We start from the raw sequence: 17,266 nt of genomic DNA, 5'->3' as shown, positions 1-17,266 counted from the left end.
CATTCACCATTGAATCAGAAAAGCTATTACACAGTAGACACTCCGTATTTGCTGAGTGAATTAATGAGTTCTCAGTTACTTCTCATTTAAATAAAAATTATCAAATTGATCACATTTTTATCAGTTTAGTAAAAGACACAAACCATCAACTTTATCGGATCTCTAAGACAGTTTGGTATTTAGGTTACAAGTTGTATGGCTGGGAGTTCAATTCTTTTCTGTGATAAGCAGGGATTAGCCGGGCCACCATTCAATATTAATTTTTCAGATATATGAAGCCTGTCTACTCAAATTCAAAGGTTTTCCTTAACTTGTCTTTATCTAAATTTGGTCAAGTCTCTTCTCATAAATGTGATTAAATAAATGGCTGCTTTCATAAAATAGTGACTAGCAGAAATAATCTGCACCTTCTGTGAATAAGCTTTTCATCAGCATCTAAATTAATAATAAATATAATTTACAGACCAAAGACTAAATACTGTGAGTTTTACAAATCAGTCCCCATGTTCAGTACATCATTATCCCAATGACAGGGATACTCAGGAAACCAAGGTTCTGAGAGCGCAAGTCACTGTCCAAGGCCTCCTGCTGAGGGTTCAGCAAGGATCTGAACCCAGGTCTGGCTTACCCCGAAGTTCACGATCATTTATTTTACTATTAAATCATTGCCAACCACTCCACTGCATCATGTATCTTCTCTGAAGGCTCTATTTCATCAAATCTGAGATTCTATCAATGGTAGTTGATTACGTACAACACTGTCCGTTACAGCTATAAAACACCATCAGCTGGAAGAAACCTCACAATTTCTTCAGAAATGTTAAAATATTTATACACACACATACACACACACACACACACATATTCATCTTAGAGTCCATAAAATACAGTAATCCTCAAGCCTAGGAACAAAGTATTTCTAATAAATGCTATAAAATATAAATGTCTCTCTAAATCCCTTAGAAAATTAATTTTGTCGTGACCTATAGAGAAGAAAGAGATAAATCTTCAGTATGAAAAAGTTATAGGAAATTGCAAACACTAATACACACGTCTTTAAAACTGTTTCTTCTCATCTGCGGCATTAAATCACATTCTCTATCATGTGAAGAGTTGTCCACATCTTTCCCACCCATCAACATCCATCATTTATGCCTATTTTCATACATCCAAGTGCATGAAAAGCTGTAAGCACATTTTTTACAATATATCATGAAAGGAGACTTTAAATCTACCTGCTGTTCTTAACTTGTTTTCTCCAAAAATTAAGGAAAATAACAGTAATTTCTCCGCCATGGCAAACAAAAATACACTCTTTGCTAAACACACAGCTACAAGTCTCCATAAAATCAAAGACCACCAACAGGACAGAAAAACACTCTCAATAACTTTTATATTCAAATGACAGACTGAAAATGCATCGACCTTCAGGGCCTCTTTTCACGCCTTCTCAAAGTGCTCACGTCATAAGCCCACACAGTGTCTATCCCCTCTCCGGTGACCTGGTCTGGGGTCCAGTGGGGGAAAGGGAACCGGCAAGCAATGACTCTAGCATCACCCTCAAGTTCACGCTCAAGTTTCTTCTCCAACTGCAGCATCTGTGGAGAATGACAGTCACTATTTTAGTGGCGAGTCACAGAAAATGATTCTCAAATGTCCTTGTGTATTTGAGTCCCAGAAAATACCTGTGCAAAAAGTGCTAATTATAGAAAAGATCACTTACGGGCAGATATACATTATCAAACAATCCATCAATATACAGAAGTCATATTGACAATAGTTATAAGAACATCTTCTAGCATCAATGATGAAAATATGCCATTTTTAGCAGATGTATATTACAGATTTCTCATTTCTAGCTAAAATTATGATGTGGCAAGAATTAAAATGAGATGCAGATTTAAATTATTTACTTACCTAAACATTTCAATCTACTCTGTCTCAACTATTTAATATATTTTTCCACATTTTTAACATCTTACCATTGACAGTGTTTTAGAATTATAATTGGCAATTTTTTTCTTTCTCAATAGCAAAGATGCATCTTAAAATCAATAGCATCTAGATTCAATGAAATATAGAATGATACGACTATAAAATAATACACATTCTACAGACTTGAAATATAATATTTCATACTTTTTAAACTATATATATCAATAATGTACTGATAATTGATTTCTTGATAGTCAACATAACTTATATAAACAGTAAAATCTATTATTTGTCACTTTTGTATCATTTTATTGCCAATCTACCTGTGGAGAAAGCATTTTGTTTGCTAAAAATATTGACACTATAATTACATCAGCACATTAACAACCCCTTAAAAATTATCTTCAGGTCCTAAAAACATTACCACCTTCGCCTCCTAAGAATATTTTTTCCACTCTCTCCTTTTAATTTATTTTGAAACAATTTCAAACTTACAGAAAAGTTGCAAGACAAGTTTGTCATATTTGCTTTATCCAATTTGCTCCCTTCCCCTCTCTATGAACATATTTTCTAATTGGAGAATTGGTTGCATATAACATGCTCCTTTATTCCTTGATATTTCAGTGTTTTCTAAGAAAATATTTTCTAAGAAATAGCCCCAGCACAGTTACCACATTCAGGAAATTTAGCATTATATTCCAATAAAATAATTCCAATAGTAACATTCCAATTTTGTCAAATGTCTCCATAATAAAAGACCTTTGTAACACTTTCCCATAGTCTAGGATTCCATATTGCATTTAGCTGCAATGTTTCCTTGGTCTCTTTTAATCTGGAACAGTTCCTCCATCTTTCCTTGCCTCTCACAACAATTAACATCCCATACAATATGGGCTAGTTATTTTTCCGAACGGCCCTCACTGGGGTTCCTCTGATGTTTGCTCGTGATGACTCAGCATGTGAGTTCCTGGCAATGGCACATAAGCGAGGCTGTGAACATCTCAAGGACCCACAGTGAGACGCTCATGGGGTCCTCCTGCTTTGAGGGTGATGGGCACCACTCGGTTCACCACGTGGCTGAGGTGATATCTGGTGTCTCCATAGCGCGGTCACTATTTTTCCTTTGTAATAAATGATTTGTGGGGAAATTCCTTGAGAGGATGTACATATCCTGTTATTCATCAGGCTGTCCCCCTGCTAGATGAAGCATTCACTGGTGATTCTGGAGGGAGTCAATTTTTGCTCTAATGATTACAAAGTGTGGATCTGCTAATTCCATCATTCCTTCTAGATGAAATTCTACTTTCTATTACCAAAAAAACAAAATAAACAGCTTTCCGTTCTCTCCTTCTACCTAGCTAGCTACCATTGTAGGATGAACTCCTAGATTATTTCATTCACCACTGTCCCACTTATTCTAAATGCTCAAATTGTCCCAGTTTGGCCCCTAGGAGCCTCTTCAAGTGGGCTTCTCTTTCCTTTGGATGTGGCCCCCATCAAATATTTTGAGCGCTTCCTTATGTTCCGGCTCAACAAAATGTTCCAGGCTTTTGTATCTTCCCTTCCTCAGCCCTGAGATCAGCCATTTCTCAAACATTCCTGGTTCCTCTGAGTGGGACACGGTATTTAAAAACCAAGATCTGAGCAAAAACTACTCTTTTTACATGTACCAAAGTAAATCAAGACAGACAAATCGAGAGTATTTCTATGAAGATTTTATACCTTTAAAAAGTAGCCTGGAAAAATCCTCTACATGACCGAGGGCTACAGTGAGCCAGAATTCTGATTCTTCATTAGCATCAATACCAAGATAACAAAGAATAAATTCCATTAAGGATGAAATATTTCTATTCTTTTAACAGCCAGAAAAAGATGAGGTTTTTTAAAAAAAAAAGTTTTGTTCCTTGAGGGAAATATTAAATAAGCAAAGAATGTTCTTCCAACATATTAGGGGTTTCTTATGGTAATTTTGTTCATAAAAAGGATAATTGTAAACATATTCATATTACAATTATTCTTTTCCCTTTTACAGTTTCTTTTATTTCCAAATGACTGTCATATGCTAAGTCAAGATAAACCTAAAAATGAAAAGGAGCTATTTCAATCATAAGAAATTAACTGACTAAATTACACATAAATATGCAACAAATCAGGGTCTTGATATCATACACAAGAGAAGCAGTGACGTGTCATGTATATCTAATGGAATCCAAACTCATTCATACAATTATAGGTTTCAAAGTGACACGAACTCATCACATTCTAATTACATCCTCAGAACTTTAAACCTAAGTTGAAAGCAGCTCAAAGGCTTGTCAGGTAAATTAGCCATGGCCACCAGCAGCTTAGAGCCCTTCATCACGGCCTCCTCCCAAGGCGCTGGCTGCACTGGGCTTCTAGGGAGCCTCCCTTTCATCCTTCCCAGCTCCCCCTCTCCTGTCCTTTGCTGAGCACCCCCACCTGTCAGAGGCCAGGGCTCAGGCCCCAGATGGCTCTGCCCCTCTGCTGAGTGATCTCAGCCACCCCTCTGTTTCAACTCCTTCTGGGGGCTGATGCCTGAAAGCCTGATCTCCAGCCCTCTCCCCTGAGCCTCAGATCCCTCCACCCACCACCAACAACCTGGTATTCCCCACATACATCTCACACGTCACACGCCACCGGGAATTCCTGATCTTCTCCCAGCCACTCCACTGCACCTTTCCCAGCGCACTAATGGCAACTCAAAATATTTCCAGTTGCTCAGGCTAAAAACCTGGGAGCCACCCTTCATGGCTATTTCTCTCGCCCCAAGGCAGCCTGTGATCCTTTTCAGCCCCAGTCCATTCCATTCCTTCACTCCTCTGCTCAAACCCTCAAACCCACGCGGTGGCTCCTGCCTTACAAGGGCCTAGGGTTCTTCATGTCCCAGCCCTATTTTCTCTCTGACCTCACCTCTCCCCAGCTCCCCTCACTCACCCTTCCCGTTACACCCACCTCCTTGCAGCTCCTGGAACCCACCAGGCATACACACCCCAGCGCCTCCAAAGTAGCTGTTCCTGTCTGGAATGCTGTTCCCCCCTTCCTGACACAGACCCACACCTCCCTCCCCCACCTCCACAGATCCCCTTTACAGGGACACTGTCTCTGCCCCATCCCTCCCTTGCTTCAGCTTACCCCACAGCACATATCCCCTTCTCTCATTCAATATATTTTGTATAGGAATCTCATTAGTATCTGCTCTCCTCCCTAGCAAATAAGCACCTGGAACAGGTCTGTTTTTCTCCTTTATTCACTAAAGTATTCCAAGTGAGCCCTGAATAAAAACTGGTCAAATGAATGAAGAAGAAATAATTCAATCATGAATGCTTTTTCTTCATCAGGACATGCTGATAACATTTTCATTCATTAATTCAAAACAGGATTCACAACTAAAATTAAATTAGTCATTCTTTGAAGTTATGAAATTTAATAGCCCACTGGGGAAACTGTACTTAATGGGTATGTTTATACCATATTTATTCATTCATTCAACAAATACGTACTTCCCGAGTGATTACTCTCTGCCGAGTGCTGCCATGCTGGAGGTCACGCAGCAAAGGCAGGCCGGCCTTCGTTCTAGCACTCGTAGTACAGGGCCCACAGCAAACACTGCCAAAGCCATCACACAGGAACTGTGCTGTAACTCTTGTAAGGAGGGGGAAACAGGCACTGCACGAGTGAAAAACAGGGGGCACTGGAGCTTGTCCCATTGGGGGATCAGGGACGGTTCTCAGAGGAAAAGACATTGAAGCATGAGTAGTCAATAGGTGTTCACTGACTAGGCCCAGAGTTGGGGGACTGAAGTCAGAGGAAGGGCATGGTCCCACATACTGTGGAGCCCAGGGTGCAAGAGGAAAATGGGGGCTGGGCACAGGCAGCTGAGGGAAGCGGGAGTTGCTCCACGTCAGGCCTCAGGGCCGCGCCAAAGGTTTAAGCCTTATCTTCACTGCTTTTAAGCAGCAAGAAATCACAGAAGGGTTTTAAACAAGGATACAAATTATCTGTCCCACATTTTCAAAAGATGCTTGAGGTGGAGAGCTAGTCTTAAATATGGGTATTTATGCATGGCTGGTGTGGCTTAGTGGTTGAGCATCAACCCATGAACCAGAAGGTCACGGTCCGAGTCAGGGCACATGCCCGGGTTGTGGGCTCACTCCTCATTTGGGGGTATGCAGGAGGCAGCTGATCAGTGATTCTCTCCCATCACTGATGTTGTTTCTATCCCTCTTTCCCTTTCCCTTCCTCTCTCTGAAATCAATTAATACACACACACACACACTTTTTTTTTTTAAGTGGGAATTTACAATCCTCCTACAGGATTTATCAGGTCCAATGGGATTCCTCATTCCTGTATGTCAGACACATGCCAGTGTTGAAATGTCAGGGCACTTCTAATTTCGAGCTACTACTGCAAAGAGCTATCAGGAATAATCAGTCCACTACCAGAAGCAGGGCGAGGATTTATAACACTGAGGTTTCTACTTTCGAAGTTCCCTAAGGTTCCTCCTAGCTCTCTCGTGCCATGTGTGCTTCCGCTGCCCCAGGAAACGTTTCACGCCACACTGGCTCATGGAGCCACCTAGGCATGACCGGAATACCAACCCATGCTCAGGGAAGGGAAATGCATTTTAACAGAACAGTGAATGATGAGGCCCAGGCACATAAAAGGGCTTTTCATGACTCACCTCACTGAGGGCAGACCTGGCCCCTGGCTCCCCAGCCAGTGCTCTCCCTCCTGCTCACATCCTCCATGAAGGCGAAGCTTAGTAAGGGTAGAAAGCCAGGGCCCTCCACACCTGAAATTGGGCCTCTAGACCAACAGAAGCCACCTGGGCCCTCTGCACCTGTGATCAAGCCACCTGCGTGGAAAACTGCAAGGTGGCTGAATCCCTGCCATTCCAGGGAACGTGGGTGCTTCCCACATTTCTGCTGCTCCCCTTTTTCTTGGGAATAGTGAAATACTACAAGTTTCTTATTAAGAATTTCTTTTTTTATTTTTTGGCAATAATTGCGAAAGCATTCATCAAAATATTAGGACTCTTTTATTTCCCCTGAGTAAACAGCTACAAAAACTGACTATACTTCAAACATGGTAAGAGGGAAGTACAAGAAGTCAGAGCCCTCAGGTTACGTGGTGACAGTGACCACCAAAGGCCACTGCTGCCCCCCACTGGGACACAGCGGCTGTGGTTTCATAGTCCACATCTCAGGCCATCATCCAGCCTCTCAACACTGCCTGGAAGTCCCAATATATATCAACTTTCTATTTTCAGAAAATATGGATTTCAAATTAAAGTTGTTTGCCCCAAAATGCTAGTTATTCTGAAGGAAAGCCCAAACAGTGTAACTAATAAATAACCATGAAATTCCATAGCACTTCTAAGGTCTTAAGTAATTTAGTTTTGTTTTTAATTGCCAAGGATCATGCCCTTCTACCTCGTTTCATTTCTATAACAAAAGTGTAGACACTCAGGTTTCAGCTAATCTTAGGTTTACAGAAAATTACAAACATATAGAATCCTGTTACTTTCAAGAATATGTAACAAAACACTTCTAAATCGACTTCTTAAAAATAAAATAGCATTGCACTGAAGGTTCAAGGGGTAAGAATAAATTTCTCAAACATTAAAACTTCCTGTACAAAAATTAAGATATGAACAAGAAAACAAAACAACAAAAAAGTACATTTCCCTTTTAAGTTGAAAACCATATCAGTTTTATAGTGGTATTTCAGGAAACATCCAATTTCACCAAGATTATTATGGCTAATTACAGGCTTTGAAAAGTGAAAAGGGATTTCTTTCCATGGTCTGTAAACCAACAATTACAACAAAAGCATCCCATTTTGGTCATCTTTCCAAAGGCTAAATTTAGGACTATTTTCAGTGCAATGCTGTGGTACTTTCACTTTTGAAAGCGGATAATCAAAGTTCAGTACAAATCAGTCATCTGAGGTCAACTGAAACTAGTCAGCGCTTGTCTGCCCTGAAAATTATCTTACTGCAAAACCAGAGGAATGATCAATTCAAAGCGAACATCCCATTAACTTTCCCAAGTGATCTCAGCTGGATGAAAGTGAGCGACCGTGAAAATCTGCAGCTACATTAGACAGCGGGAGCTCATAAAGCAGTTTTCAGACTGGAATTTTTAGGGCTTCGATAGATAATTGAGATTTTTATCTGAAGCAAAAGTTTAAAAATAAGACTGAATCTTTTATGATTAACCTTTTAAGGCCCTGAAGTATTTTGTTTAACCAATAAACTGAAATCCAGTGTCCCCTCAGAGTATCTGGGAGGCGTCATTTTGCACGTGGATGAGCAGGCCATAGAGAGGTGGCCTATAAGAGCTGGAAGGGCTTTCATGCCTGAGAACCAGACAGGGGACAAGAGAATGCGTACTCACCATCTGAGGCACCCCAAAAATAACAACATTTGAGTACTGCGAAAAAGTAACCTAAAGGAGAGGAGGAAACAATTCATAGATTAATTTTTAAAAGTCAAACATCCAGCTTAACTTTTGTTTCAAAATGAGTATCAATTTTACATTTCATCAAATAGTAGATTTTCACAAAGAGTGGTCCCCTTTTAGATTTCACAGGGGGAAAAAATACCATGTGCACAGTTTTGTTCATTTTAGTTCAATCCATCAGTTTTCCAAATGCTTCCCCTATCTCATCTCATCCTCACAACTGCTCCATGAAGGGCCTGCCTAAGGGTCACCTGTCAGAAATGCCAGTAACTCGTCCAACGACCAGCTGGGGGCTGAGCCATGGCCCTGGGCATCTGTGCCCCGGTCCACACTTTGCTGCTCTACACCAAAGTAGCTTTGCAAGAACTCAAGGGATCTCAGATTACCATTTTTTTTATGTTGAACCATCCTTAAAATTCTAGTCCCCTCCTCTTCTCTAAAATACTAAGTAAAAAATGCAATAAAATGGTCTTTAGTTGAAAAACTGGGAGGAAAAGTGCTTTGCCAGTCAAAATTCTTATCACCCAATAAAAGTCTTATTTACTCTACAGAGAGATCACTTATGTATATATGGCATAAAAAATGCAAGCAAAACTCAAGTGAATTTTTATAAGCTACTGATGACACCATTACAATGGAAAATCCTTATTTAAGAAAAAGCATTTTATGGAGTTTTCCTAAAGCAAAATTACTGAGCAATTTTTTGAGAGTACAAATAAATTTGGAAGTATCCTGTACTTTATGAAGACCATGGCAATCCATGACAGCACGGTTGGGGGATTCTTTCTTTTCTTTACATCTGTCTCTGCCTTTCTAAATGCATGCGCGAGCACGCACGCACACACACACACTCACACACAGAAAAGGCTACTATTTACCAAGAACAACATTAATAAAGTGAATGCCTATACAGTATCACAATTTATAAGATTTCCAAATGAGATAAATGTCGTTCTGTAATAAATAGAAATGAGAACTTTTTTAATTGAGCAAATTCTTGGAATTCACAGATCTATCATGTCATAAACCTTAAGCTTATACTCTAGTCAATTTGCATTTCATTATGCTAAAATATACACTTGTATTTTAATTCTTTTTCTTTTTATATATTTTTCAGTTCACAATCATACTAATTATGAGTTATAAAGTTTCGGTTGGTTTCCTAGGACTGTGGTCTGCTTTACATACCTTCCACAAATCTGAAATATAAAATTTGGCCAAGTGCTGTACCCCTTCTCGCCAGGCGCGGTACCTGGAGTACCAAACTAGCCATGGGTTTAATTCATAGCCAACAGCTGTGAATCCTTCCTTTGCAGCTGCTATCACCTGCAGAAAGAGGCCAGTATTTATTGAAGATAAAAAGAAAAACATCAACTTTTTTGAGAAAATGATATGAATGCTTCCTATTTATGGTCTATAATCATAAAATGTCCAATCAAAAGGCACTCCCTCTGTTCAAGACACCATTTAAAGATAGATCTCTAAAGTTACGTAGCTTTGTGGACAAGATAATGCCAGCCAATTTTAATTCAGTTTTCACATTTTTGTCAAAGATTCCACCTCAAGCATCAGAATAGTCAGGTTTGCTTAAGACAACTATGAAATTAATTCTGGATTGGCCAACCTCTGGGTCAGTCTGACAAAAAGTTACTGAAAACCCACAGTCCCTCTCCATCAGTGACAGCACAACAGCAGGAAAAATGAGTGTACCCGAGAGACTGTACTGTGAACTAGTTGTAATGTGCAATAAAAATAGTCTGTCAATAAAGAACCTACCATTGTTACATATTTCCTTAGTACTTAAGATTGTTCACTCAAAATTGAAAGCAGATAAAAGTAAAATAGAACAAGTCGGAATAAAGTCAACTGCAGAATGCCACCACCTACGTAAGGGGACTGGGAAAGTGGGCTGGTTCCTCTGGTGGGCTGCTCTCTGGGGTCTCTCTGCTTATCTGGTTTTGCCACCACTCTTGAAAGGAGCATTTCTGAAGGAGCTGTCCCACCTACAGTAATTTCCAGAATAACTATAGTGCCGCTGCTTGAGAAAGAACCATTTTCTGAGAAATCATAGAGATACTATTTGAATATGCAAAGCATTCATATCTGGATTTTAAAACTTCCTCCTGATTAATATATATATCTTCTGGTTTATTAAAACACAAGGCACTTTTTAATCCCTTCCTGATTATTCCAGGTCACCACGATGAAACTGCAGGGCCTAGGTGGTCAAGGGCCAGTGAAAACATCATGTCCTGCTGGTCTCCACACTAACTGTTTCCACAATACTAGCCTTGACTGCTACCACCTCATTTTTTTAGCTCCTCGGTGAATAGAGGCCCAAATCCTTAGATGCCACCTTGTCCATGGAGGAACATGGTCTGGGACACCCGTTTGCCAGTCAGTGGCCTTAAGGAAGTAAAACAGCTTCCCAGTGGCAGGGAAGGTGTCAAAGTAAGTTGACGTCACTAAAAATCTGACCTTTCGAAAACGAGGGATTAATGCTGTTCCCTATTTTAACTCTATGTCACCCCACAGGAATTACACATGTGTAAGTACAGATAAATGTAGAAGCAAACATTTATGATGCGAAAATATAAACCAGTGAAACTCCATGAATTAACATGTTTCTTCCAATTATCCCACTTCTATTGGCCCGTTTCTTACCAGGCAATTTCATGGTTACCAATTAATTGTTCCTTTTTACCTGACATTTCCACAGAGTACTTTCTGCTTTAAGAAAAAACTAAATCTGAGAAAATTACGTTCCAAATTCAAGCTGGAGGGTTTGATGGTTCAGCCAAACAAGCACAAAATGAAACGACCACTCTATTAAACTGTCAGGTTCTGCGAGTCTTTGCATAAACCTCATAAGAAACGCGAAAGAGAAATTTTAACAATTCTGGCACCAAACCTTAAAACGTCTTAGCATAACTCACAATCCGACCGTCGCCACTACCGATGTCCACCAGAGGTCCTCTTCTGCTTCGCAACATTGCCACAACATTTTCAATCTGCTTTGTAGTTGCAGGTACGAAAGGCAAGCAGATTTTCCGGAGGGCCGGTGTTATAAATGGAGTAGCCACGGCATACACAGCCACCAGTGTCCCACCAACAATCCCAGTAATTAAGAAGCCCCAGCTGCTCTTCTTCAAACCACTGGCTTCAAGACTTGTAGGTGGAACACATCCTGACCGACTTTCTTCTTTAAATATTTCTGGGGGTGTACCTAGATTGAGAGCAAGCAGAAAATATATAGGTAGCCCCAAATCTGAAATATAAGGTAGTATTTTTCTACAATTCTTATTGGCAAATAAACTCATGCTTTTTGAAGAAAGATAATTTAGCTGAATATAATTTAAATTACAAGTATAAGATTCCAGAATGAGTTCTAAATTCCATCAATTAAACTAAGGTGTTTTAGAGAAAATTATTTGATACTAATGAAAGACTAAATCTTTTCTTTGCAACATTTTATTTTTTGTGTCTGGAGTCATCCTTAGAAAACAATGCATTCATACCTATTCGGTATTTTATCAATTCAATATCTGTTAATACAAATGTTAACCATGAACTTTATACTTTCATGGTTCAGAACAAAGCCTCATAAACAAATAAGCATGAAAATATCTAATTATTACCCTATTTCAAAGAAGATGAAAGGATTTCACACCAAAATTGGTCAGGTACCTCTAATCCAGTTGTAAATACACAATTTGAAATAACAGAGGAGACAAGAATCAGATTTTACTAAAAATCTTAAATAAGTATGGTAATAATGAGATTTTTAAAGCAGATCTAAAAAGAACAAAATATAAAATTATCATTTCAATACTATCACTAGTATGGAATAAAGAAAATTCCAATCACTGGTTACAGAGAAATGGAATCTTAAATACCCTCCTCTTGAGTTTTATCCTTTAAAACACATTCTTAGTAAGATCTCAAAGTTTTTTTAGATTGAAACTGATTTGAAATTAATTTTGAAACTGATTAACGATCACAGCATCACAGGTAAGAGCATAAGCCTGCCAAGGTTAGGACCCTAGCCTGGAATCTTGCTAAGGTGCAATCCTTCACCTCTCTGAACCTCGTTCTCCTCAACTGCAAAGTGGGATCTAGAGGTCATTGTGAGGATGAAATGAGTGGGTGCAGGTAAACCACTCGAAACAGTGCCTTGCATTTGAACCTGAGACAACACCATCCTGCCCAGAAGCAGTAAACCATCTAGCTGAGGAGCTAAGACCAAAGACAGGAATCCACAGGAAAGAGAGTACAAGGGGGCAGGAGGACAACAGATTCTTGTTACTCAAAAAACACTGATATTCAATTTCAGTAATTAGAAAGCCATTCAAAAGGCCCACTGGATTAGTTTCCTATTGCCACAAACATAGTGGGCTAAATCAACACACATTTATTATCATGCAATTCTGGAAGTCAACTGTCTGAAATGGGTTTGCTTGCCTTTTCCAGCTTCTAAAGGCTGCTTACATTCCTTGGCCAGTGGCCCACATCACTCCAACATCTGCTTTCATCATGACATCTTCTATGACCCTCCTGCCTCTCTCTTTCCTTCATAGGGACCCCTGTAATTACATCAGTCCCACCCAGATAATCTAGGATAATTTTCCCATCTCTAGGTCCTTAATTTAAGCCCATCTGCAAAAATCTCTCATGTAACATATTCACAGGTCCTGAGAATTAGGACATGGACCTCTTGCAGGGGAGGGGGGTGATTATTCTACCTATCATACCTAGAAATGTGATGATCTGTTACAATTTTGGGAGGTACAAATTTGAACACATGACACACCGAAAGCTGGTTCACAGCAGTGAGACCCTGCTCCAGAGCAGCTGACCAACAGTCAGCACCTCCTTTGCAATGGAGCTTTGTTCTTCTTGATGCCTGAGGTCCCCTAAAGTGAATTTTAAAACTGGTTCATAGTAGAAACCAACTCAGAAACAAAAACAACAAAAGTCTACTGCTGGTGCTAGTGATGGAGATAAAATAAAAGTAAAGTTTAGGAAGGTGATGGTGTTTAATAGAAAGCAAGAGTTTTAAATACATTTCCAGTTATACTTTTCAGCAGTGTTTGGAGGACCTTACGAGCTATAGTAGTCATGCATTTGATTATTTTTTTAATAGTAAAAGCACATTCACCATGTCTTATATAAAATTATCCCATGGACATCCCAAATGTACAGCAGAGAGGTTAAGAGGATTTGGAATCTCAGACTTAACTAGTTCTGTGACATTAGGTAAGTTGTAGTTAAGGCTGGGTTTCCTCACCTGTAGGATTTCAAAATAATACTATCACTTGACTTGGGGTGATGAACACACAATACAGGGTACAGATGATGTATTGTGGAATTGTGCACCTGAAACTTGTAAAATTTTGTTAACCAGTGTCACTCCAATAAATTCAATAAAAGGAAAAATATTTAAAATTTTAAAAATAAAGAAATAATACTATCCTCACAGGGTTACTGATCAGTTAAATAAATAATGCATATAAAGCACTTAGCACAGGCTGGAAAGAGTGATGACTGTTAGCTGCTATTATTATTCTCAATACCATCATGGGAGGGGGGAGGGGAAATCAATAATTTTTAACAACTTTCTTGAGATGTAACTCATATACCATACAGTTTAATGTACACAATTCAAGGTTTTTAGTATATTCATAGCTATGTCACAGTCAATTTTAGAACATTTTCAATACCTCAAGAAGAAACCCCTTAACCTTTCATTACCACCTCTCTACCCTCCCCCTCACTCCCTATCCCTAAGCAACCACTCGTCTACTTTCTCTATCAAGTTCCTATTCTGGGCTTTCATAGGAGTGAAATCATACAGTATGTGGTCTTTTGTGACGGGCCCCTTTCACTTAGCATGTTTTTAAGATTCATCCATGGTGTACTGTGTATCAGCATTTTATTCCATTTTACAGACAAATAATATTCCATTGTATGGATATACCACATTTTGTTTATCCATTGGTCCATTAATGAAGAGTTTCTCTAATCGGCATACGCCAGTAGACAGTTAACTAGACAACCCAAGTTCTGCTTCACCTGTGTAGACTTGTACCCTGCAATTTAACTAGCAAAAGATATAACAAAGAGCTCCCGTCTTCAGGGCTCCTACCTAACCTGTGTGCATGATAGGTCCACTTGAGACACACACAAGGCAGGCTGTAAGAAATGCTATAAGGTGTGCAAAATGCTTTGGGAATACAGGGGGAGGTGGAACCAGGGATATGTTGACAGAATGTGAGCAGTGCATGAGGTTGCTGGAAAGGGGGTATTAACAAAAGAAGGGAGCCTTGGAACTAAGGCATAGAAGGTGGGAAACCATTTGCTGAGCAGAGTGGCAGACAGCACAGGAAGGCAAATGTGAGACCTTGATGGCAGGCTAAATGTGTATTTTATTCTTATGCACTGGGATGAAATTTTTTGAGCAAAGTCATTACAATATCTGTAATTTAAGAAAGGAAACACAGCCAGCGGTGTCTCCCTTGATGAAATCACTGAATTTCCTGTCACAAGTTTTTACACCTGCAAGACTATTAACTTCACAAAAATTTGTATGAGCTTTTGAAGTTACTGTGTAAACCCAATATATGACTATACTGTTACCTCCATTCGATGAAAAATGTTTTGACTTTTATCAGTGAAAAACAGTCCCTGAAGATTCAAAACTAAAATCAAAACTGTCTCTTAAAATTTCTAGTCCTTTCAATGGAACACATTTAGAGTCACAAGACTGTTTACTAAGATATAAATAAATGACAAAGACTTCTGTCAACTGTGCTGTTTGGAACACTGAGCCATTCCATTGGGTAAGAGCTGTGGTGGCCACTGGCTGTTTTTGTTGAGCACTTAAGAGGGAGTCAGTCCTTGAAAAGAAAGAACCCAAAGAGATGAACTTCTGTTGTCCCCTGCCTAGTTACTGACTTCTGACAATGACTGAAAACTCAATTTTCAGGGACAGATCTGGGTCACCTAAAGATAGAGGCAGTGACTGAGAGGCACACAAAAAAGCAGACAGGGTTCTCATCCAAGTTCAAGCAAAAGGAAAAAGGCCAGAAAGAAAAAACAGGCCTGTTTGGAATTGTGGCGTGCCACCTGAGTTTAAACTGACGTTTATATTTTAATGTCACAGTATTTAAGGGCTACTGTGTACCTGCATTTACATACCAGCTGAAAAACTGCAGCATATTTTTATGTCCCTTTAACATATTTTTTGGTCCCTTAAGAAGCCTTTCTTATACTGGCCTAATGTCGTTTGTGTCCTTTTGATATACAGCACCTAATGATACTACGAAAAACCTTTGTTCCCCCAATGTTTTGACAGGAAATAAAAATAAACTGCATGAAGAATAGTAGACATTTCCTACACTTCACAACAATCTAATGAGCCACAGATACTGCAGAATTCACCATTTCAAATGAGAAAATGCTGACTTGGCCAAGTTAAAGTGAATGGAGTCCTGACTGCAAAATCTACAATGTCCCTGGGTCATCGCTCTGTCTTGAGAATAAGTGGGCCAAGCATTAGGAGAGATTAAATGGTCACCAACCCTCCAGTGACAAAGCCAGCTCTTGACTTTCAGGCCAGGGTTAACCATGTTATAACGCATGCATTCATTTCAATATTTGAGTACCTAATAAAGACTACGAAATAATACAACAGGGGTAAGCCCATGTTCTTTGGCAGCTGGGGTAGCGGGAGGCTGGAAACCCGTAACAAATACATAGCCCATAAAATACTTGGTCATGACCAGTGCTCTGAAGAAGGGATTTAGAGAACCAGGTAGTAGTTAGTTAGTTAGGGTTGCCAGGAGAGAGCTTTCCGAGGCAGCACAACGCAGGGCTTCAGAGGGGCACCCTTGGCGCAAGGCTATGCAATTCTGCTCTTTACTAGCTAGTTCTATAACGCTGGTCAACTTACTGAGCCATGTGCGCAAACTGGGCGTTTCTTTAACAAACACTTAAACAGAACTGGCTAAGAGCCAGGCACTGCTCTCCCTGAATCTGAACAGTAGCTGTGTAAGGCAGATACTACATTACTGCCGTTTTTGCAGACAAGGAAACCGAGGCACAGAGGATTAAAGTCACTGTCCGTAAGGCACAGCCAGTGAAACGGCAGAGCCGTGATTCCCGCCCAGGCAGTGTGACTCCAGTACCCATGTCACATTAAGGGCGTGCAAAGAACTGCGTACTTATTCGCCCGAAGGGCTTAGAACGCTTCCCGGCAGCTAGATGCCGTTACCAGCACACGCGCCCGCGGCCCGCTCCGGCGGCCCGAGACAGGGCACCCGGGCGAGCCCTGTGCACCCAGCGCCCGGCAGCTGTTGAACGGCGCCAGCGGCTCCCACTCCCGCCCGCCCCCACACGGACAGGCTGCGGGGAGGAGACCCGGCCGACCGAGGGACCCACGGCGCGCCTGCTCCCAGGCCAGCACCCGAGGAGCCCGCCTCGCCGGGCCACCCTCACCTCCTCCTCCTTCCATCGCGAGACTTCCGGCAGTGGAAAATAAAACCCGGAAGTGGATTCTACCATCTTCTTGGAGTCGGGGTAGGAAGGAGGGACAAAAAACTCCGAGTTCCTAGTTGGGATCCTATCCAGAAACACGATATTGTATAACTTCACGAAATGACTAAATTCTCTCTATTCTTGGCTTGGGGGTTCTAAAGTTTCCGTCTGTGACTCCGAAGCCCCCCACACACAACTCCCTAGATGATAGAAGTTTCCGAAGACCGCCGATTCCAGAAAGTACTGCCTGGCGTTAAACTAGTCTCAAGTGAAAAATAAGTCTCACGCGGGTTGTGCTGCGCATGCGCGA

General features: G+C 40.5%; 1 protein-coding gene across 3 annotated transcripts; it reads right to left on the bottom strand.

The window, feature by feature from the left end:
• Positions 1 to 1,374: 1,374 nt before the first annotated feature.
• ATPSCKMT (ATP synthase c subunit lysine N-methyltransferase) lies at positions 1,375 to 17,073 on the bottom strand. Of its 3 annotated transcripts, none has more exons than XM_016217328.2 (5): positions 16,918 to 17,071; positions 11,358 to 11,647; positions 9,610 to 9,747; positions 8,356 to 8,406; positions 1,375 to 1,598 (listed from the first exon to the last, which is right to left on the bottom strand). In XM_016217328.2, exons 1-5 carry the CDS (start codon positions 16,931 to 16,933, stop codon positions 1,428 to 1,430), a joined length of 666 nt encoding a protein of 221 aa, XP_016072814.1. In that variant the 5' UTR covers positions 16,934 to 17,071; the 3' UTR covers positions 1,375 to 1,427. The 3 variants fall into 3 exon arrangements, with proteins under 3 accessions (XP_016072814.1, XP_016072812.1, XP_016072815.1); XM_016217329.2 differs by having other exon boundaries at positions 1,482 to 1,598; positions 8,356 to 8,408; positions 9,656 to 9,747; positions 16,918 to 17,073; XM_016217326.2 differs by lacking the exon at positions 16,918 to 17,071 and having other exon boundaries at positions 11,358 to 12,187.
• Between the last annotated feature and the right edge of the window lie 193 nt (positions 17,074 to 17,266).

This window comes from Miniopterus natalensis, chromosome 3 (genome assembly GCF_054644295.1).
Source record: "Miniopterus natalensis isolate mMinNat1 chromosome 3, mMinNat1.hap1, whole genome shotgun sequence".
NCBI classification, from domain to species: domain Eukaryota; kingdom Metazoa; phylum Chordata; class Mammalia; order Chiroptera; family Miniopteridae; genus Miniopterus; species Miniopterus natalensis.
Note: the sequence above shows the minus strand (reverse complement) of the source record. Positions and strands in the feature narration are given on the sequence as shown.

What these genes read in the sequence shown, in the direction of transcription:
- ATPSCKMT (XM_016217326.2), bottom strand. Translation starts at nt 11,741, where the DNA reads ATGAGTTTATTTGCCAATAAGAATTGTAGAAAAATACTACCTTATATT. An exon ending in GTAGTGGCGACGGTCGGATT is followed by an intron (nt 9,748 to 11,357) that starts GTGAGTTATGCT and finishes CTCTTTCTGCAG; the next exon opens with GTGATAGCAGCTGCAAAGGA. An exon ending in TTTTTGGGGTGCCTCAGATG is followed by an intron (nt 1,599 to 8,355) that starts GTGAGTACGCAT and finishes CATTCTCCACAG; the next exon opens with ATGCTGCAGTTGGAGAAGAA.